The sequence below is a fragment of the Leucopleurus acutus genome (genome assembly GCF_964270905.1).
Source record: "Leucopleurus acutus genome assembly, chromosome: 11".
Lineage (NCBI taxonomy): Eukaryota > Metazoa > Chordata > Mammalia > Artiodactyla > Delphinidae > Leucopleurus > Leucopleurus acutus.
The window spans coordinates 58,706,512-58,725,600 of record NC_139152.1 but is presented as its reverse complement, the minus strand read 5'-3'; the positions used below and the strand labels follow the sequence as shown (position 1 = coordinate 58,725,600).

General features: G+C 42.8%; 1 protein-coding gene across 1 annotated transcript in view; it reads right to left on the bottom strand.

Moving 5' to 3' along the window:
* Nucleotides 1-19,089, bottom strand: part of TPH2 (tryptophan hydroxylase 2) — a gene marked incomplete at both ends in the record, with an annotated part of 90,070 nt that overhangs the window by 64,523 nt on the left and 6,458 nt on the right. Inside the window, one exon of the mRNA XM_082849968.1 lies at nucleotides 15,140-15,207. Within this exon, the coding sequence (XP_082706094.1) occupies nucleotides 15,140-15,207 (68 nt within the window). The remainder of the gene's footprint in view (nucleotides 1-15,139; nucleotides 15,208-19,089) is intronic.

Genomic DNA, 19,089 nt, shown 5'->3' with positions numbered 1-19,089 from the left:
CATGGAGCCTGATGCCCAGTGAAATCTAGAAATTCCCATGGGACCCAATGTGGTGTGCCTGGTAAGAAGATGGGGAGGCCCCACCCCATCCAGGTCTGCTCAGTTCTCAGGAGACAGAAGAATGCTCCAGGGGCTCCCCTCATCCCTGGCGAGGAAGTACTAAAGGCCAGGTGCATGAGGGGTACCCAAGTTACAATGTGGCCAACCTGGAGAAAAGGATGATGTTGTGAGCACTGAAAGGCCAAGGGAGGACAGGAAGCTTATCTGCAGGGGTGGAAGTGGAGGAAATGGTCTTACCCCAAGAAGACTACACACAACACTATGCAGAGACCATTTCAACAGAGACCACCGCATCAGAAAGAACCTGTCCAAACCAGGGTGAGAGTGGCCAGAGGCCTGCCCACCCCTGACATTCTCACGATCCTGCCAAAAGCCCTCAGCCTCCTCTCAGCTCCCAACTCCAGAGGAACTAGGTCCTAGAAGAGAGAAGGAAAGGTATCTCAGAACCGTACACACACACACACACACACACACACACACACACACACACACACACACACTCTCTCCAAAGAACTGAGGAGGAAGAGAATATACTTTGAATCAAATTTAAGATTAATCTAAAAAAAAAAAAAAGATTAATCTTTTTTTAAATGAATGGGACTAGGTCTTAAATACCCCAATGAGACTCTACTAATAATTGAAAATGAAAGGAAATTAGTTGTTGCTAAGGAACTTGCTTCCCAGCAGGAAAGTAGGATTCAACACAATACAGTGGAAAGCAGTGAGTAGGGAAAATAAAACCATTTTACGTTGAGACTCCTCAACAAACTAATTACAAGTGAATATTATCATTAGGTCTCTAGGGAATCTCCTCCACTTACATGGAATTAGTTGGGCTTCCAGAATTCTTAACACCCACCAAAATGATTATTCACAGATTCCTAATTTACTGGAGAAAAACAGATGTAACTTTCAGCAGTTTCCACTCAGCGCAGATTCTGCCCTCTTGCCAAGGAATGGCAAACTAAGACTTTACAAACACGACAGGGAACCATTGCTCAGTGAAGACAGTACAAGGAAAAGGGCTGAAACCTTCACTGTCAGGATTTAGCTCGACAACAGGAAAAGCTTCCCGGTGCAATATGTGACTAAGAGATGACTAAGAACTTTCTCTAGAAATACTGAAGACTGTGGGAGGCATCTTTCTGCCTGTAAGGTTAAATCCCACTCTTCCTAGAGGCAGGGCGATGATTCTGAAAAACCTGCGCATTCCCTGCAGAGAGGAGAAAGTAGAAAGTGCATAGACAAACCTAAGTGGGGGCAGGTACGATAGAGTTACTCTATGTTAAGTCCTGAGCTTGTTAGAACAATGCTGTGTAACAAACACATTTTTACACTGAAATCCAGGGACATAAACCCCACTGGGGCTGAAATTATGGGAGTTCTCTCTCCAGTCAGATGAATAAACAATAATGCTTTTTTAAAATTATTTGTTTGATCTTCTCCTCCAGCAGGTCCAACAGCAAGCTCCTTTTCTTATACATATTTTTTTTTTAATTTGGGGAATTGGAAAACCTTTGATTATGGTGGTACAGCCTGGCTACCTCCTGGAGTCCTTGCTGCTAGAATTCCTAATGTGAGATGCAGTTTCTCTGCTTGTGTTATCTTTAAAGGAACTCCAGTGCGGGGAAGCAATTCCCCTATTCAGTGGAGGAAGACGAGACAGGCTGAAGTTGATAGTATTTACATCAAGATGGCAAGACTGACTGAATCACAGTGCAGACTGTGTTCTTTGGAAACAGTTGGATTTCCTCAGTGGCAAGGACTAAACAGAGCAGAAGGGAAACTGAGAATTGGTTGAGGGGGGACCAGTGAATCTCGTAGAAACAGTTAGGAATGAACTCATTTTCTATTTTATTTCATTACATGTTCCTCCGGGCTGGAGATGCCTCACTTATTCAAGACCTGTTTATCTGCCTGGAATAAACCGTCCCTTTCATCTCCGCCTCATCTTTTCTCTCCTTCCCCACCTTAGGCATTTCTCTTGTGATTGACACTTCTACCTGGGGGTGCCGAAGGGAAATGAGAACAGGAAATATGTAAAAATCCACCATCTTCGCAACTCATTAGCAATTAGTGGCTCCTCTAAGGGTTTGGACAAAGCCTTTGGAGAACGATTATTGGAACATGAAGGCAGGAGGTCTCTGTCCTTCCTCGAATTATGAGATGTGTGTGCTGCACTCCTCAATGGGCATACCCTGAATTCTGCATCATTTCCAGGGAGCTATCTATAATTCACCCTCTCTCCTCATTCTGGAAAGCACATAAGAATACAGAAAAGTGAGACTGACATGATTCCAACATTATTCTAAAAATAATCTTGATTTTGATCTAATGTAATTTTAAAAAGGAAACATGCATCATTCACAAAACTTATTATTATTACCCAGCATTTGTTATACTTCTAACAACTGAGGTGACACACCAATGTGTAGAAATTTCAATCAGTACTGAGTACTGACTCTCACCCATAGCCAGTGACGTAATGTCACCTAGTACTATGCTGGCTGGTACCCCCTTCATAAATAGTATCATCTGCAGCCAGGTGTCGCCAGAGTGGAGCTATATAGTCAATAAGTGTTCCACAAGGTGATGGCTTACGCCTTTGAGACCGGAAAAAAATGTTGCTGCAAGCCAGAAAAAAAAATCCTCAGTAGAGTGGACGAATTCCATTAAAGTTTAACCAGAAAGCAAATGCCATTTTTATCTACTGATTTTTTAAGAGTCAGTGAGACAAGTCTAAGGCTCTCGAATTTGATAAAATTACACTTCAGAATTCAGACCATAGAGGACACTCAATAACTTTATGATAAAATACTATCAGTAATACTCAGGGGAAAAGAACAAGTAAAATGTCCAAAACTACTATTCTGCTAAATCTATCCCCCCATTACCATGTACACTCCTTGAAGACAGGGATTTTTGTTTGCTTTGTTCATTTTCATATCCCTGCCCCGCAGAATTAAGCCTAGAACAGATAGGTGTTCAATAAATAATATTCGTTGAATATGTAAATCAACCAATCAGACCAAAACAAGCCACGCACTTAAAGTTTGAGAAACAAGTATAGTTGTTTATCAGGAAGTCTGGCAGATAGGCATTTGTCTTACCTCATCCCTACCTCATGTATTTTAATTGCTATGGAAAAAGCAACTCTTAAAAGACTAAGATTTTAAGAAGTTTTCTGGTAACTTCCAATTAACCTTATGTCCTGCTTACTTTACAGGTAGAGGTTTCTCTTTTCTAATTTTCTCATTCAGGTTTTCTAGGTATTGTCACCCATCACACTTATAGCCAAAATTTTCACCTGGAAAGAAAGCGGTCTATGCAAACCCAAAGGGACATAAATAAACACAGAGATGTTTCCTTGGCTAGATATCTTAATGAATGAACTCTCAAAGCCACAGGCACGATGATTAAATGCTATTTTTCAAAAAGGAAACTCACAAACCAAATCTTGAGTTATACCAAGATTTGAAAACATTCAAGTTATCTGACATTAAGTGGCTTGATAAGGGGTTCATTTGATGAGGAGATTGGGCAGACTGGGACAGCTAAATTACACCAGAAAGAAAACGTAAAGGCACAAACTCATTTTCAGCAAGTCCCCTAGGCTAGTCAGGTAAAGAGCATTTATGATCACATATTTTATTTGCTTTTGCAAATGAGTTTTGCGCACCTGAATTTTCGTAAATGAGTCTACGGGCCCTAAGGAACTTTCAGATGGTAGCAAACAGAAACGTTAGTTTGTTTTGTTCACATTGTTAATATTGGTGCTGCCTTTACAAGAGACAAAATGAAAATAAACTACTGCACCTAGGGAGCCTCAGGGAGAGGGAAGATTTAACTCCTGGAAATTATTTGTTTTTATTTGTCCTGTGCACCCCAGGATAGGGCTTCTCACCATCTTCTCACCTTGCAGAAAGCCCTTGTCACATTCTAGAGGAGTGATTTTCTTCTGCCAAAACTACCATGAAATTAAATACGAACAGCAGCAACAGTGGGTCTAACATTCACCAACACGTGCATGCTCAACATATACAAGGGGAACTCAGGGAATGCAATCCAGAAAAGAACTAAGCGTTAAGAGCAGCCAACAATCTCAAGCCACTAGGATGAAGAGACACAGGCTAGGGTCTCCAAGACCTCCAAGTTCAATCCCATGTATCTTGCATCTTGATCAACAGGGACCAAATGTTGCTGACCACTGGGCCCTGACCTCCCTCTTTCGGTAGCAGATGAGGGAATGCAGTTTTCCTACAGTTCACAGGCCTAATAATAGCACCCATTCATCCATCCATCTAACTGTAGCAATAACAATAATATAATAGCACATGACATGGATTTTGTCATATAATGCACACCTTATACAGCAATTAAATGACTGTTTATGGTTGAGACTAAGGCTTATAGACATAGTCATCTATCCAAGATGAAACAGCTAGTAAGTGGCATAGCAGGTACTTGGATTCAGGAAGCCTAGCTCTAGAGACCCCACTCTAAACCAACACACCTCAGAGCAAGGTCTTGAGTACCTAGCATTGAGTTTGGCCTCTGTTTCCTCATTTGAAACTGAAGGAAGTAAGACAACCACACAACACAGAGTATCAGATGAGACATCATCAGCCAAGTGCCAGGGCCAATGCCTAGTACCTAACAGGTACTCGATATAGTTGGTTCACTTCCTCCAGGTGTATAGAAACGAAAAAAAAAAATGTCATCACTTCCCTGCAGGGTCGGGAATAGGTCTGGAGATAAAAAACCACATTCTTCCGTATAAATCCATTCACCTCTGAGACATTACTTGTGAAAGTAATTTTAATCCTTCATGTTTGTGGAAATCATTTCAAAGTAAAAATACTCATACCTCATTCTCCGTGAAAGACATTAGAATTTGGTGCAACTTCTGTCCTTGTCAGTAAGCCATATTGTGTTAATGTCTTCCACAGCTGTGGGAGCCATGCTATAATCAGACAACATCCTACTGAGGCACTGACGCACATCTAAAAAACCCACCAAGCCCCGAAAATGGAACGGAGAAACCTTTTCCAAATCAATTTTCCCTTTTGTCTTTCTTTGCGACTCTCAGGCTCCCTTCCTTTTCAGCCATTGAGTTAAACTCCAGGTAGAGAGAAACATTTGGCATGAAAATGATTCTCCCATAAAGCCTGACGTCTTTTAAATACTTACAAGCACTGTGCATTTCAAATATGCGGAGAATTCTATACAGAGAATAACTTTCTAGAAATCCATGTCATTTAATTCTGTTGCTCTTGTTTTCAACTTGTGTACGATACCACTTATGTCAAATGGAAGTAGCTATGCAGATTTTCTTTTAAGAAAACCAAAAGAAAAAAGTGTTGCCTCTTGGGCAGAAAAAATATTTATATTCTGCAAGAGAGGGACTCCTGAAATCCCTCATGTGACCTTCCTCAGAAACTATTCAAGTCATCTGGGAAATGACCCTAGCACGACGAACATTTGGGTTTGTTCTGCTTTGCAATTTATCGCTCCATTTCAAAGAAATTAAAGCATCAACAACTGGTGCTTATGCAGGACTCACAAAGTACCTCAACAGCCGCATACATCTCAGCTTCGTTCAAAAGCTGGGAAAGCAAATCAATGGAGGATAATGGAACGGGATAAAATTAGCTCAGTCAGGGAGAAAACAGATTTGCCTTCTCGGGTGCCTCTTCTCAAACGGGCAGAGAAGAGAAAAAATTAAAACTTGGTCCCCCATCACGATAAAGCCTACAATTCATCAAGGTGACCATCTGCCAATGAAACTGATAAGGAAAATGTTATTAAGGATAAAACCTGCAACCCCCGTTAAGTTCTTTTCCCACTAAGGAAGCATAACTTTTCCCTTTCATTCTTCCTCTACCTTCTATTTATGTTTCCAATTAAGATTTGTCTGTCTAAAAATCGGTAATGTGGCACTCACGAGCCCTGTTAGTAATGTATTCCTCTAAGCGACGTTCTAAAACCAAGCAGGATCCATAAATCATGCCTCTTCTTGCATGAAATGAGAAATGCTACGGTCAACTGAAATTTCTGGAAAGGTGGAGAGGTGGAGCCACCCCAGTTATTTTTCTGCAATTTGCAATAATTGCAAATGCCTCCTAGGAAAAACTCAGCATCAGTAATCCTCCAGCTCACACGTAAACTAAATCATCACAGCTACCTATGAGCAGGGAAACCCCAGTATGCACAGCATTGGGCATCCGGAGGTAAGAGGAGGGGCAGCAAACAGCTCTACCCCGTATCTGTCTGGGGCCTTTGTCTCTATCATCCATTTCCTTCCTTTTCTGTACAAACCTATGGCTGACTCCTGCTGAGCCACCTAGTGAAGGGAAAACTGAGGAGACCTCCTGAGAAGTGAGATGTTGGCTTGGAAGCCCAATATGTTTATTCCAAGGCAAATCCATTCCACAATTATGTATCTATTCAACATCTTAGAATGCACCGCATATTACTGAATCTTAGCCCCAGAAGGTTTCACTTGACAACACGTGGTATTTGGGGCTGTGGGTGGGAGGAAAGAAGGTGGTAAGAAAATGCCCCTCTCTGCTTTGATGGGGAGGAGGTTAGAATCATCACTATTCCATGGTGAATGAGAGAATTTTCTCTCTCTCTCCCCGATGGGGCTGAGTAGAAAATTCACAAGCTCGCCCAAATTGAATGAGCCTGCTGGGCTGGGTGACTGCACTTTTCAAATATGCTAGTCCCCATTTGGGGCTATTTTGTTTTAGAGTCTCTGTTTAGCTGTGTACTTACACTCCAAGCAAATGAATCACAAAGGGTGCAATTTTGTAAATCAAAAAATCAAGAAATAAATAGGCTAGCAACTAGAAAAAGCCAGAGAGGGACAAATCCCTGGCAATTGTTTTTCAAGCCTCAGCCCAGCTGTGTTTATTTCCAGCCGATATATATCCCACGAGGGTCAGGCTTCGGGTGGGAGGAGATGAGCACAGGGCCTGAGAGAGCAGAGCAAAGTCGCTGTGCAGGGCGAGCACGTGGCTCTAACACGCCAGGGCCAGGCAGATGTCCTGGGCGCCTGTCCTGGGCGCCTCGGAGAGACAGCGCAGCCTTGAAGTCAGACAGGCTCCATAGAGTCTGAAGTGTATTTAAGTACACACAAGAAATGTGCATTTCAAATATGCTGAATTCTGTAAAGAGAAGAATGACTTTTTAAAATGCCAAGTCCCTTCGTTCTGTCACTGTTATAGTCAACCTGTGTATGATGCCACCTATGTCAAAGGGAAGTGCTATGGCCACTTCCAGACCAAAAAGGAGAAGGAAAGAAAAGATGTGCCTTCTTGAGCAAAGAAAGACATTTAGATTCTATAAGAGAGGTACCCGTGAAAGTGATCTTATTCAGAAACTATTCTGGTCACTGGGAAATAAAACTAGAACTACAAAATATTTCCTTTCATTCTACTCTTCAATTTACTACTCAATTTCAGAGAAATTAAAGCATCAACAACTGGTGTTTATGCAGGTAACAATCTGCTGTGTCACCTTTAGTAAGTTTCTTAATGTCTCTGAACCTCAGTTTCCTTATCTTCAAAATGAGAGCAATAATGGCACCTATCTCAAAGGCTTATTGTGAGGCTAATGAGAGACCATAAGCAACGTGTTTAACACAATGTCCAGCACGTGGCAGGAATTTAACAAAAGGAAGCTAAAACTGCCTGAGCCTGATGGCTGAGAAGTCCAGCTTTGGTGAATATTTCTACCACCATCAGCCATTCAGAAGTGAGTCCAACACAGCCCAGCCACCATCTGCTCCCTTTAACCTTAGCTGAGACTCACTGGCCTGCGAAGGCATTCGAGAGAGTCAATTTTTCAGACTTAAGAAGCAAGCTGTGTGCATGAGTTACCTGAAACTGTAGTGTACACACACACACACACACACACACATTTTTTTAAAAGCTCCTTTAACCCAGTCCATCATGGAGCCTGAAATTCCCTAACTCGTTCACTCCTTAAGGTACTTTGTTCATTTTAGGTGAGCTTAACAGACGATTACATGGAATCGAGGAACCATCAGCTACTTAACACTTGATAATAATAATCATATCTATCACAGATTCAACACCAGTTTGTACCAATCAGCCCTGTAATCATTGATAATCCTCCCAACCATACAGGGTAGATATTGTGCCTATTTTAAGATGAGGGCACTGAGACCCAGAGACTAGGTCAGTGCTCACAGCCACAGAGCTTGTAAGTGATGGAGCAGGAATTCAAACCCAGTTCTGTTTAGATCCAAAGCCTATACATTCTGCCACATGTTCCACTACACCATGCTACCTCTGTTTTCATGAGAATTAGTTCTGCAGAAAATGCATTAGTACCCACTGTGGTAGAGCAGTTAGGGAGGTTCTTAAAGAAATAAAATTAAACACAATTTAAATGTATTTGGTAGCCAGCCTCCAAGACAGTCCCCAATGAACCCTACCTCCTGGTATCAATGCCTGTGCGTAGTCCCCTCCTGCAGTGTATCAGAGTTGGGCTATGAAACCAAGAGAGTATATCAGGAGTGATGGTAAGTCACTTCTGAGGCTAGGTTATAAAAAGCATGGTAGATTCTGCCCTGTTCTCTTTTGGACCACTTGATTTGGAGGAAGCCAGCTGCCATATCTTAAGGACACTCAGGCAAGAAACTATGACCTCCTGCCAACAGTCATGTGAATAACCATACTGGAAGCAGATCTTCCAGCCCCCGTCCAGCCTTCAGATGACTGCTTCCCTGGTCAACACTTTGACTCTAGCCTCATGAGAAACCCTGATGCAGAACCACCCAGCCAAGCTGCTCTTTAATTCCTGACCCTCAGAAACTTTGTGAGATAATAACTTTGTTGTTTTAAGCTGCCCAATTTGGGGGTCATTTGTTACACATCAATGAATGATACAGTACAAAAATCAGACGGAAGTCAGGGCTTAAAGAAAGCCTTGGCCAAGGGGAGTGAAGAAGGGTATTCACCAAAGGGTAATAAAAAGATCTGGTGCCGCATGGCACAGGGATATTGGCTCGGTGCTTTGTGACAGCCTGAAGGGGTGGGATAGGGAGGGTGGGAGGGAGGGAGACGCAAGAGGGAAGAGATATGGGAACATATGTATATGTATAACTGATTCACTTTGTTATAAAGCAGAAACTAACACACCATTGTAAAGCAATTATACCCCAATAAAGATGTTAAAAAAAAAAAATTCTTAAGCTTAAAAAAAAAAAAAGATCTGGTGCATGAGGATAGACAAAAAGGAGAGATGGTTTGAAGTGAGAAAAATATTGTAACAGTAGTAGCAAATACTTATACAGCAGTTCCTGAGCAGTGTTCAAAGTGCCGTTGATATATTAGCTCATTTAATCCTTACAACAATCCTACAGAGCAGTGGTAGAGTTATCCCCACTTTACAGATAAGGAAACTGAGGCACAGAAGACAAATAATTTGCAGGCGTCATTCAGCTGGTAAGTGGTGAAGCTGGAATTCACCCCAGGCAGTCCAGCTCCAATTTCTGCACTCTTAACCACTCCACACACTGTCTCTCAGATCAAAAGAGAAACTGGAGAAAGCAACAAAAGCCCTCCAAGTGGATCAGGGGTCTGAGTAAACCCCAAGCTTTTGGTCTAGATTCCTTCATTATTGTTTTGATAAAGGTAATAATAAAGTACACCATAGAGCAATGTTCCATTGATTTCATTTTACCCTTAAAACACTCCCGGGAGAGAGGCAGAAGAGATACTATTATCTCCATTTTACAGAGGAGATACTATTGTCTCTATTTTACTGAGGCTGAGTGATGTTAAGGAATCACTTGGATCCCTTAATCTGAAATCAAATGAGTTTTCTTGGCAAATTAGGGAATTTTTCAACTTTAAGCAAATTCTGATATGTTGGAACTCCCTTGTTTACCTTACTCATTGATATTTGCATTTACCTGTTTACATTTCAGATTCCATGGGCTAACAAAATAATAAATCAAAGAGGAAGCAACCCCATGAAAAGAACATGAGATTCATATACCACCTCGATTTCAACCAGAAGAAAACACATTCATAACAAAACATAATCACAGTAGTATTCAATTTAAGCAAACAAGAACGGCAAAATTAAAGTCAGAGCTCGGGGCCTCTTTCCAAGACAGTAAGATGGATTGAAATAACTACGGCTACCCCCACCAAAGATATAATTAAATTAAATATGCATGCCCATTGCTGAGGAATAATCATTACAGTAGCTCCCAAAGAAAAAGGTGTTTATATCTAGTCAGTTGAAAAAATATATATTACTGAGTTTTCTTCCCCAACAATACAGCAATGGTGAAACCTACAGAAATGTAGCAAAGCTAATGCCAGGCTTAAAATATGAAGGTGCCAATGGCAGAGAACTGGAGGGTTTCAGACAAACCTAACAGCTACACTCTCACAGTCCCCCTCCCCCAAGCACTTCCATTTCATCTGAACTGCACATCTATAGGCCCTTCACACTGTCTAATCACGGGGGGGCTTCTTTTTCTGTTTATACTAGGATTTCTTTTATTTGGGTGGAGGAGGACGGGGTGTGATCTGCCCGTTGTCTCACCGATTATTTTAGAAACAGTGCCCTCCCCATCCACAGCCTTCCTTCTCAGGTCTGCTATGGAGAATGATATTTACATTAATGAATGTTTCCTCTGCTGTTACTGGTCAGGCAGTTAGGCCTTCCAGACCCTCGTGGCCCCGCAGCTCAGGTCTGTCTGCGGGCCTCTGGGTAATCAATCCTGTTTCTTGGCAACGCTGTCAATCAGAAACTCCCCTGAGTGGCACCTATCAACAGTTCCCAGCAGGCTGAACGTCCCCACTCCCTCTCCCCTTTAGGTTTCATGGTAACACAGACTTTGAGCCTGCTATTGTCCCATCATGGAGTGGAATTTGTTTTCATTTTTCTCTGCTTGTGTTGATTCTTTCCCCCTGCTTTATCCTCTCAAGACTATCACAGAAAATACAGTATTCAACATGAATTCCCCAGAGGGCTTCTTGGCCGTGGTTTCAATATACATTATTCTGTATTTCTCTTCTTTTCCTTCTCTTGATCTTTTGACACCTCAGACTCCATCCTGCCAATTGCTACAACACCACCACCAAATACACCACCATATATTGGACTTCTTCTCAGTGCCCATAAACCTGAACGAATTACCAACAGGGAATTGAGTTATTCTCCCCATGTCCAAACAGTTCCTAATTTTAGTATTACCAAACTATATTTGCAGAGACGGCGCATGCTGGATTTTTCAGGACCACCCCAATTTCAGATAATCTTCTCTTCAAGCCAGCGTGGTTCCAAGCTTTGGTTTGGAAAATCAGATCGCAGCACGCTGCCAGAAGCCACACAAATGAGCTGATTTTAAGTAATTATTGTATTGACGTCTTTTTCCTTTGCTCACTCGGAAAGCCATCAGCACTAGAAAAATACGTATTGCAATTAGAAATTGCATCTTTATTTTCTGTTAAACCAAAAGGAAACCTTCCTTACTGCACGGCACACTGGAGACCGTGGCTCAGACCCACTTGGGATTTGTGAGCACCTGTGCCCCACCCCACCAGCACTATTGCATGAGCTTGCACACGCATGTGCGTGCACACGCGCGCACACACACACACACACACACACACACACACACAATGGCTAGCCCTTATCCATTCTCAAGGTCATACTCAGAGAAGCCACAGCAATGACGGCATGAAGGGCATTAAGGAACGATTCTTTTCTACTTCCCTCAAGTCTTAGGTTTGTGTTTTCCAGGATTAACCACTCCTGGCAGGCACTTTCCTCACACTGTCCACGTACAAGAAACACCTAAGGCAACGGGCGATCTGTTCTCGGTATCTTGGCAGCTTCCCGCACACACAAATGGGAATACGATCGCTTTCTATGAAATCTCTCCATAAAGAGCGAGGTTGGTCAGCAGGAAAAGTATCAGTATATGAGCAGCCTTTAAATGAGAAACTGGAGGAGTTTCCTTTCAAGGATTACTTCTACGGACGTTTGAGCTATAGTATTTGCTAAGGTGGAGCATAAACAATGGCGTTAACATAGCTAAAGAATAAACCAGTAGATCAACAGGAAACTGAAGACAGCCTGAGGAAAGGGAGAGGGAGGATGTAATAGCAGTAACAGGCACTTATGATCACAAATCATGTGCCATCTCCATGCCCAACACAGCATATGCGTTCTCTTTCATGATCCTGACATACGTCCCAGGTGGAGGACCTGAGAGGCAGAGTGAGGCTGCTCACCCAGCTAGGAAGTAGTGGAGCTACAGCTTGAACCCCACATTGCCTGACTCCAAAACCCTAGGTTTTAATCACTTTGTTACTCTACGTAGCCAGCATTGTCCAGGGGAGAGGGTTAATGTCCCTGGATTCCAAACTCCCTTAGCTAAACACCCTTTGCTTTGACTCTGTATCCACCGAATAGTGTAATTTGGCCTCTCTGGGGTCATGACTGGGGGAGTTTTGTGCATGCTGTGAGAGTGGTTTCTCCCTGTGTAATGATGAATTGGTGGTGCCCTGCCTACCTCAGCCTCCTGAACTAAGAGTCAGGCCCCTCCAAACCAGGACCAGATCCTGGAATGCTCTACCTGCATGCAGCCCTCCTTTGTATAAAACCTCCACCACGTCCAACCTCCGGTTCTTACTTTTGTCTTCCATAGACACCACACCTCAATTTCACGCTTTAGCTAAAGGAAAATGGCAAATGCAAACTCTTGTTAACACTTTGAGGGCCTCACCCTCCATTGTTTTAACTATATGCTCTTTTCCTCTCCTCTCCACATAAGTATGTTTTCTTTAAAACCGTAAGACCCCCCATTATCAATGTTCCTTGAAACTGGTTGACTCATACATACCAGTTTTATTAGTGCCACCACATTACCAGCTTGTCCTTGTCCAGTTTCTTGGCTCTAGTAAGAAGAAATAACTAATATTTGAGGAAGTCCCTTGGTCACCATGCTAACAAAATCTTTTATGTACATACAGACGTATTTTGTTCTTATATATATGATACATTACATACAGCATCTATGTACAAAATACATTTTTATCTATCTGTTTTATCTAAAGAGAAAGTCTCTGCCAAGAACTGAGCTTTCACCAAGTCCTACGCAGGTCATGCCCCAAAGGCCTGTCCTGCCTACACTCATCTATGCAGATATGACCTGATTCCACAGGGAGGATCTGTGATCCAAGGGGTACTAGTATTAAAGCTCCATTTATCAGGGCCTGATGTGAAAAAGTGAATGTGGCCAATCAGAGTCCTCTCTTGGCATTTGCCTGGGAAACACTGGGAGATGGATCTAGTGAGTGACGGTGCTGAGGGTAAAAAGGGGGCATGAGGTTGGGCTCGGGCCAGGACAAGCTGTGAGCATGCTGACGTTGTGAGGGGGCAGCAAGTCACAGTTGTCTAAAGAGGGTCGAGAGCCTGCCTGGAACAGAGGAGATGGGGCTGGAGTAGACACACGTGGAAAAGCGTCTGCCAAAGAATCTTGGTTTTCATGCTAATAAGCATGGTGGAGAAAGAATGAAGGATGTCTGGGAGAAGGAAGAGAAGAGCAACAAAGCATCAAAGGAGGTTAGAAATGAGCAAATGACTGTCAATCAAAGGTGTGGTTGGGAATCCTCTCACTTTGCTTTAAGCACCTATATGTCAGATTCCTTTAAAAAAAAAAAAAAAAGTAAACACTGGTACTGGCTGTAACATGTGTAATGTCCTAAATTCTCACCAAAGACAAACTTGCCCTACAGAACAGTCAAGATTCTCACTAGTCTCAACTAGAATAAGAAAGACACTTCCCTACCAGGTATGGATTTACGTTTTGTTCTGATCAGAAGATTCATGTAGGTGATCACATACCAAAGGAAAGACAGTGACTGTGCTACAATGGTCCGTAAGCTTTATTAGTGCGAGCAGAATAAATAGAGGCCTAACATCCATTCCAGCTTTCTACGTGTGGCCTGCGGTCACGACCACTGCATTGTTGCCGGTCACAAACCTCCTGTCACTGCCACTTAGCACCACGCACTATGCACAGTCCTCAGCCCAGTCCTGAGGCTCTCCACTTCCATCCCAACACTGATCCCGGACTGGATATGAAACTCTTCCATAAACCCTCCAGTTTATAGGAAGCTTTCCTTTTCCTGTAAAGCAAAGACATTTCTATTATGGCTGCTTACATGAGTCTTTTCACCATTCTTGCTGAATCCTCTACTTTCACTGGGGAAGCTGGACATGGAAGGGCGTTACTGAAAAGTCAAGTCAAAAGTAAAATTAGGGGGCTTCCCTGGTGGCACAGTGGTTGAGAGTCCGCCTGTCGATGCAGGGAACATGGGTTTGTGCCCCAGTCCGGGAAGATCCCATGTGCCGCGGAGCGGCTGGGCCCGTGAGCCATGGCCGCTGAGCCCTGCGCGTCCGGAGCCTGTGCTCTGCAGCGGGAGGGGCCACGACGGCGGGAGGCCCGCGTACCGCAAAAAAAAAAAAGGAAGTTAAAAAAAAAAAAGTAAAATTAGGGCTTCCCTGGTGGCGCAGTGGTTGGGAGTCCGCCTACCGGTGCGGGGGGGCGCGGGTTCGTGCCCGGTCCGGGAAGATCCCACGTGCCGCGGAGAGGCTGGGCCCGTGAGCCATGGCCACTGAGCCTGCGCGTCTGGAGCCTGTGCTCCGCTGCGGCAGGGGCCGCGACGGTGGGAGGCCCGAGTACCGCAAAAAAAAAAAAAAAAAAGTAAAATGAAAACACTTTCCAGGCCCTGAAGAGTGTACAAAGATGGCTCCTTGCCTTAGCTGAGCTATGAGTACAATGGTGAAAACGTAGCACTTGGTATGTGGCCCGCAGCTCTCATTATTTTACAATTATATCCCGGATGTCAAATGTCCGTGTTGGCATTTAAAGCCTACAGAGCTGGTGAGTGTTTAAAATGGTTCATGTCTACTTTCTGCAAAAGTTAAAGTGAAGAGAAGACAGGTCTGTTTAACACATCATGTGTTTTTCCTAACTCACCAGCAACAAGTCACAGGAAAGAGTTACACAGGTACTTACTATTTATAACCCATGGCTACATCCACAAAATACTTCCTTCTCTGTCGATAGACATTGTCTTTAAATCCCTTAAACAGAAAAGAGATTAAGTTATTTAACAGACTGCCAAAAAAATTAGCTGCAGAAGACCTAAAAAAAATCACTGTGATGTTTATTGAGTGTCCAATTCAAATGTAATTTTTTTTCCTTGGATAACCACCTTGATGACACAGGCAGAAGCGAATTGTACTTACAGTAAAACCTCATTAAATTTGGGCTGTCTTAATTTGGGATGTGTGGGAATTCAGACTAAAGTTAACCTTTCCATGAAGTAGGCAGAACGGCTTAGTTAAGCAAACTGATACTGTGAAAAATATCCTTTGGGTTTCAAGTATCATTTACATGCAATTGATCTTAATTACAAATTAATCTTATCTGTTCATTAAAATAGGTCCCTTTAACATGGATTTTTCACTAAGAACCTAAATTTAATTGCTTTGTGTAAATTACCAATAAGTGTACATGTATTAAAATTCTATCATTCAGAATAATCATCAACACCCCAAATTAGGACGAATAAAGAGGTTTTGCTGTATGTTATGAGTACAGCCACACAAATGCAAAATCGATTACAAGGGATCCACGCAAGATAGCAGGCTAGCTCCATTCCCCTGAGTTCCTATAGCTCTGACTAGTCTTCAGCCAAGTTCAAGATTTTACCCATCATCATGCACTTGGGAAATTAAACATCCTGTCTGCCATTCTCCCATCAAGTGGAATCCTTCTAAGAGGACTTCCTGGTTTACTCAATCATCTCCTCTAGTCAACAGACTTTCCATTTTCTTTTCCTTCAGCTAGTTTCAGACAATCAGTTCTTTCCAGGGTTGTTTGTTCAGACAGCTGGAAGCCCAGCAGGAGTTGTTTCAATCTAACTTCTTACCTGCTCAACCCTGAAAACCCAAAGGGAAACCAGGACGTGCTGACCAGTCTGAGAAGGGAGGCCAGGCAAGGAGACAGGCTGCAGGGGTCGTGGGCTCTGGAAGGAGAACTGGGACAGGCCCACAAAGGCCTGGACTACCTCTGCTCACCCAGTGTCCACTCAGACACTTACGCAAGGGGGCTACTCAAGAGGAACCTCAACTCAGAGAAACTCGTTCTGTTCTCTCTTCCAGCTGAAGGAGAACTGGCTTTGCGGTCAGAAATCTTCACAGGACCGTATGCTGAACAGAAACAAAGAACGTCCATTGCCAACAGCCTTTCTCTCAGGAAAGACAAAAGGTCACTAACAGAGGGAGACAGCGAGTGCCCTGAGGTCACCCAAAGGCCCTGCAGAAGTGAAGTACTCCCCGCCCTTAAAGCTAGAACTTTCTTTCTTCTGCTACAAATTGGGAGTTTTTAAACAGGAGTTCATAGGCAGGCTTGCGGAGCCTTCAAATGTGTATATGCAAAATTCGTGACCATAGTTACAAAATGTGTGACCACCTTTACAAATGGGTATGTGAGCTAAGAAAAGGTCTTATGCCATAGAGGGTAGACATGGTCGCTAGAAAGTATGAATTTCAACACTCACTAGTCACACCAAGCAACCTGGTGGTGGTAAACAAGAATTCCAAGCACCTTGATTACTCAAAAAGAAAGCAGCCCGTGACAAAAGGAAAAGAGTTATGTGAAAAGCTCAGCATCTGTTCCCTGGTTCCTGCCCAACCGGACACCATGGTAACAGCACCGTAATCTGCTGGGCTTCCCAGAGAATCTCGAGTATCTCTCCTTGGCAAACACCTGCACCTTTTCCAGGCATGAAAGAGAGTGATTTACTCATCATGCCTCATCAGCCTAGTGTGGGGGTGATTACACAAGTGTTATGGGTGAACCAGAGCTTCCAGCATTGAACTGTGGACTGGCAAAACAAGACAGGGATGCTAGCTACACTAGCGATTACAGAGACACAGCATTCCTTGGCCAGCCATTCTAAATTGATGCCAGGGATAAGGTTACCAGATAAAAATAGAGAACACCCATGCAATATTTGGGGCATACTTATACAAAAAAATATTTGTTGTTTATGTGAAATGCAAATTTAACTAGGCATCGTATATTTTTATTTGCTAAATCTGGCAACACTAGCACCCAGAGAGTCTCTGCTGCACACTACCCTTCCTCTCTCAATTTAAATCAAGAGGAACTTGATGTAAATCAAGACCCAGCTGGCACCCAAAAGTGCTCAGCTGAATGTACGTTGGCTATCCCAAAAAGTCAACCTGGGGGAATACTGGAATCATTTGCGGAGCTTTAAATAACACTCCAAACCTGGACACATTCCCAGAGGTTCTGATTTAAGCACTCTGAGGTGAGATCCCGGCACAGGAAATTTTTTAGTTCTCCAGAGATTATCTGAATGGAAAGCTAGGGCCGAAAATCACTGAGTTAGGACATTAGTTCTCAAACTTTAGAGTTCATCAGAATCTCCGGCAAATCTGTTTAAGTGCAGATTCCAGGGTCCGTCCCTGGAAGTTCTCATTCAGTAGGCTTCAGATGAGCCTCAACATATTGCATTTTTAATAAGCACCTTATGCAGGGACGTTGAATCACACTTGGAAAGACCCTCTCAGTGTAGATCCTTGCTACTCAAAGTGTGGTCCGCAGATCTCCACTGTAAGCCTCAACTGGGAGCTCACCAGAAATGCAGAATCTCAGGTGCACCCATCTGCATTTTGCAAAGATCCTCCACGTGATCTGTTTGTCCATTAAAGTTTAAGACGGATGGACCTACATATTTAACCCTTTCTAGGGAGCCTCAGTAGCCTGACACATTCCAAGCCCCTTCTGAGCCGTCTCAGCACAAGAGTGCCAGCCTAACGTAATCATCCCTGCCTTAGGACTGGAATTATTCCCAAGCACAAAAATGCCTTAGAAACTTTTTTCTATCTTCATCAAATAATAACTTATAAAAAACCACCAACTTACCAATATCAAATTGTGCATAATGAATATTTGGTGTGCTTATAAAAGAAATACATACGGTAAAAAAAAAAAATGATGAGTGAGGTAGGAGATTGCTAAGTACTTGCAATTATTTCAAATGGCTGCATAGAAAATAAGAGAAGGTATCATAAGGTGGGTGTAATTAGGAGTAATGGAACAAAATTAAGCCCAGGAAAATTTATGCTGGGTATTAGAATAAATTTTTTCACAGCAAGGTCAGTGGTTCCTGTGGTTGTTCTGACCCCCTTCTCCAGGCTGAGTAATTTCCAAACTAGACTAAGGGGAGCATTTGGAAATAAGAGGTTGGCAAAAAATCCTTTACTGTCCAGGCATTGATCAGGATGATTTAATACAGCATTTCCTTTCCTGGAATTAAGCATTCACTCTTGCCAAAATGCTTTCCAGTTGTTTTATTAACTAGGCTTTTCAAACACCCCCTTTGAGCTCAATAAGCATTTTATTTCCACTTTTTACATAAAGAATTTGAGTTGCAGAAGTAAAGGAACTTGCCCAAGGTCATCCTGCAAATTAACAGCTGGTGTCTGGGCAGTCCTGTTACTGCTAAGCTCTTAAATCAGGCTTCTGTGCTAATTCTGACTCCTCTGAGGTGGAGAAGGGGAAGATAAACAAATGGACGATGATTAAAAACACTTCTGAGTATTTTTCTAAAGTTCAGGAGCTTACATGTGAACTGCTGGGAATTATGCTGGCAAATATAACACACGGTTGTCTTTGAGCGAATTCAGCTTTTTGAAAATCATGAAATTGAATTAGGTTTTTTTGACCATTTGTTTGAATGGTATGCTATGAATTGGTTTGAATTTGTATTTTTGCCAAAAGACTGGTTCCACTGAGAAATTCCCTCTTGCTGAAGTTGTCAGTTTCCTTTAAAGCAATGGTTCTCAAACTGAAGTGTGGGCTTGTTCAAACCAGCTCCCAGGTGATACTGATGTGGTTGGTCCCAGGACCACACTTAGAGAACCACTGCC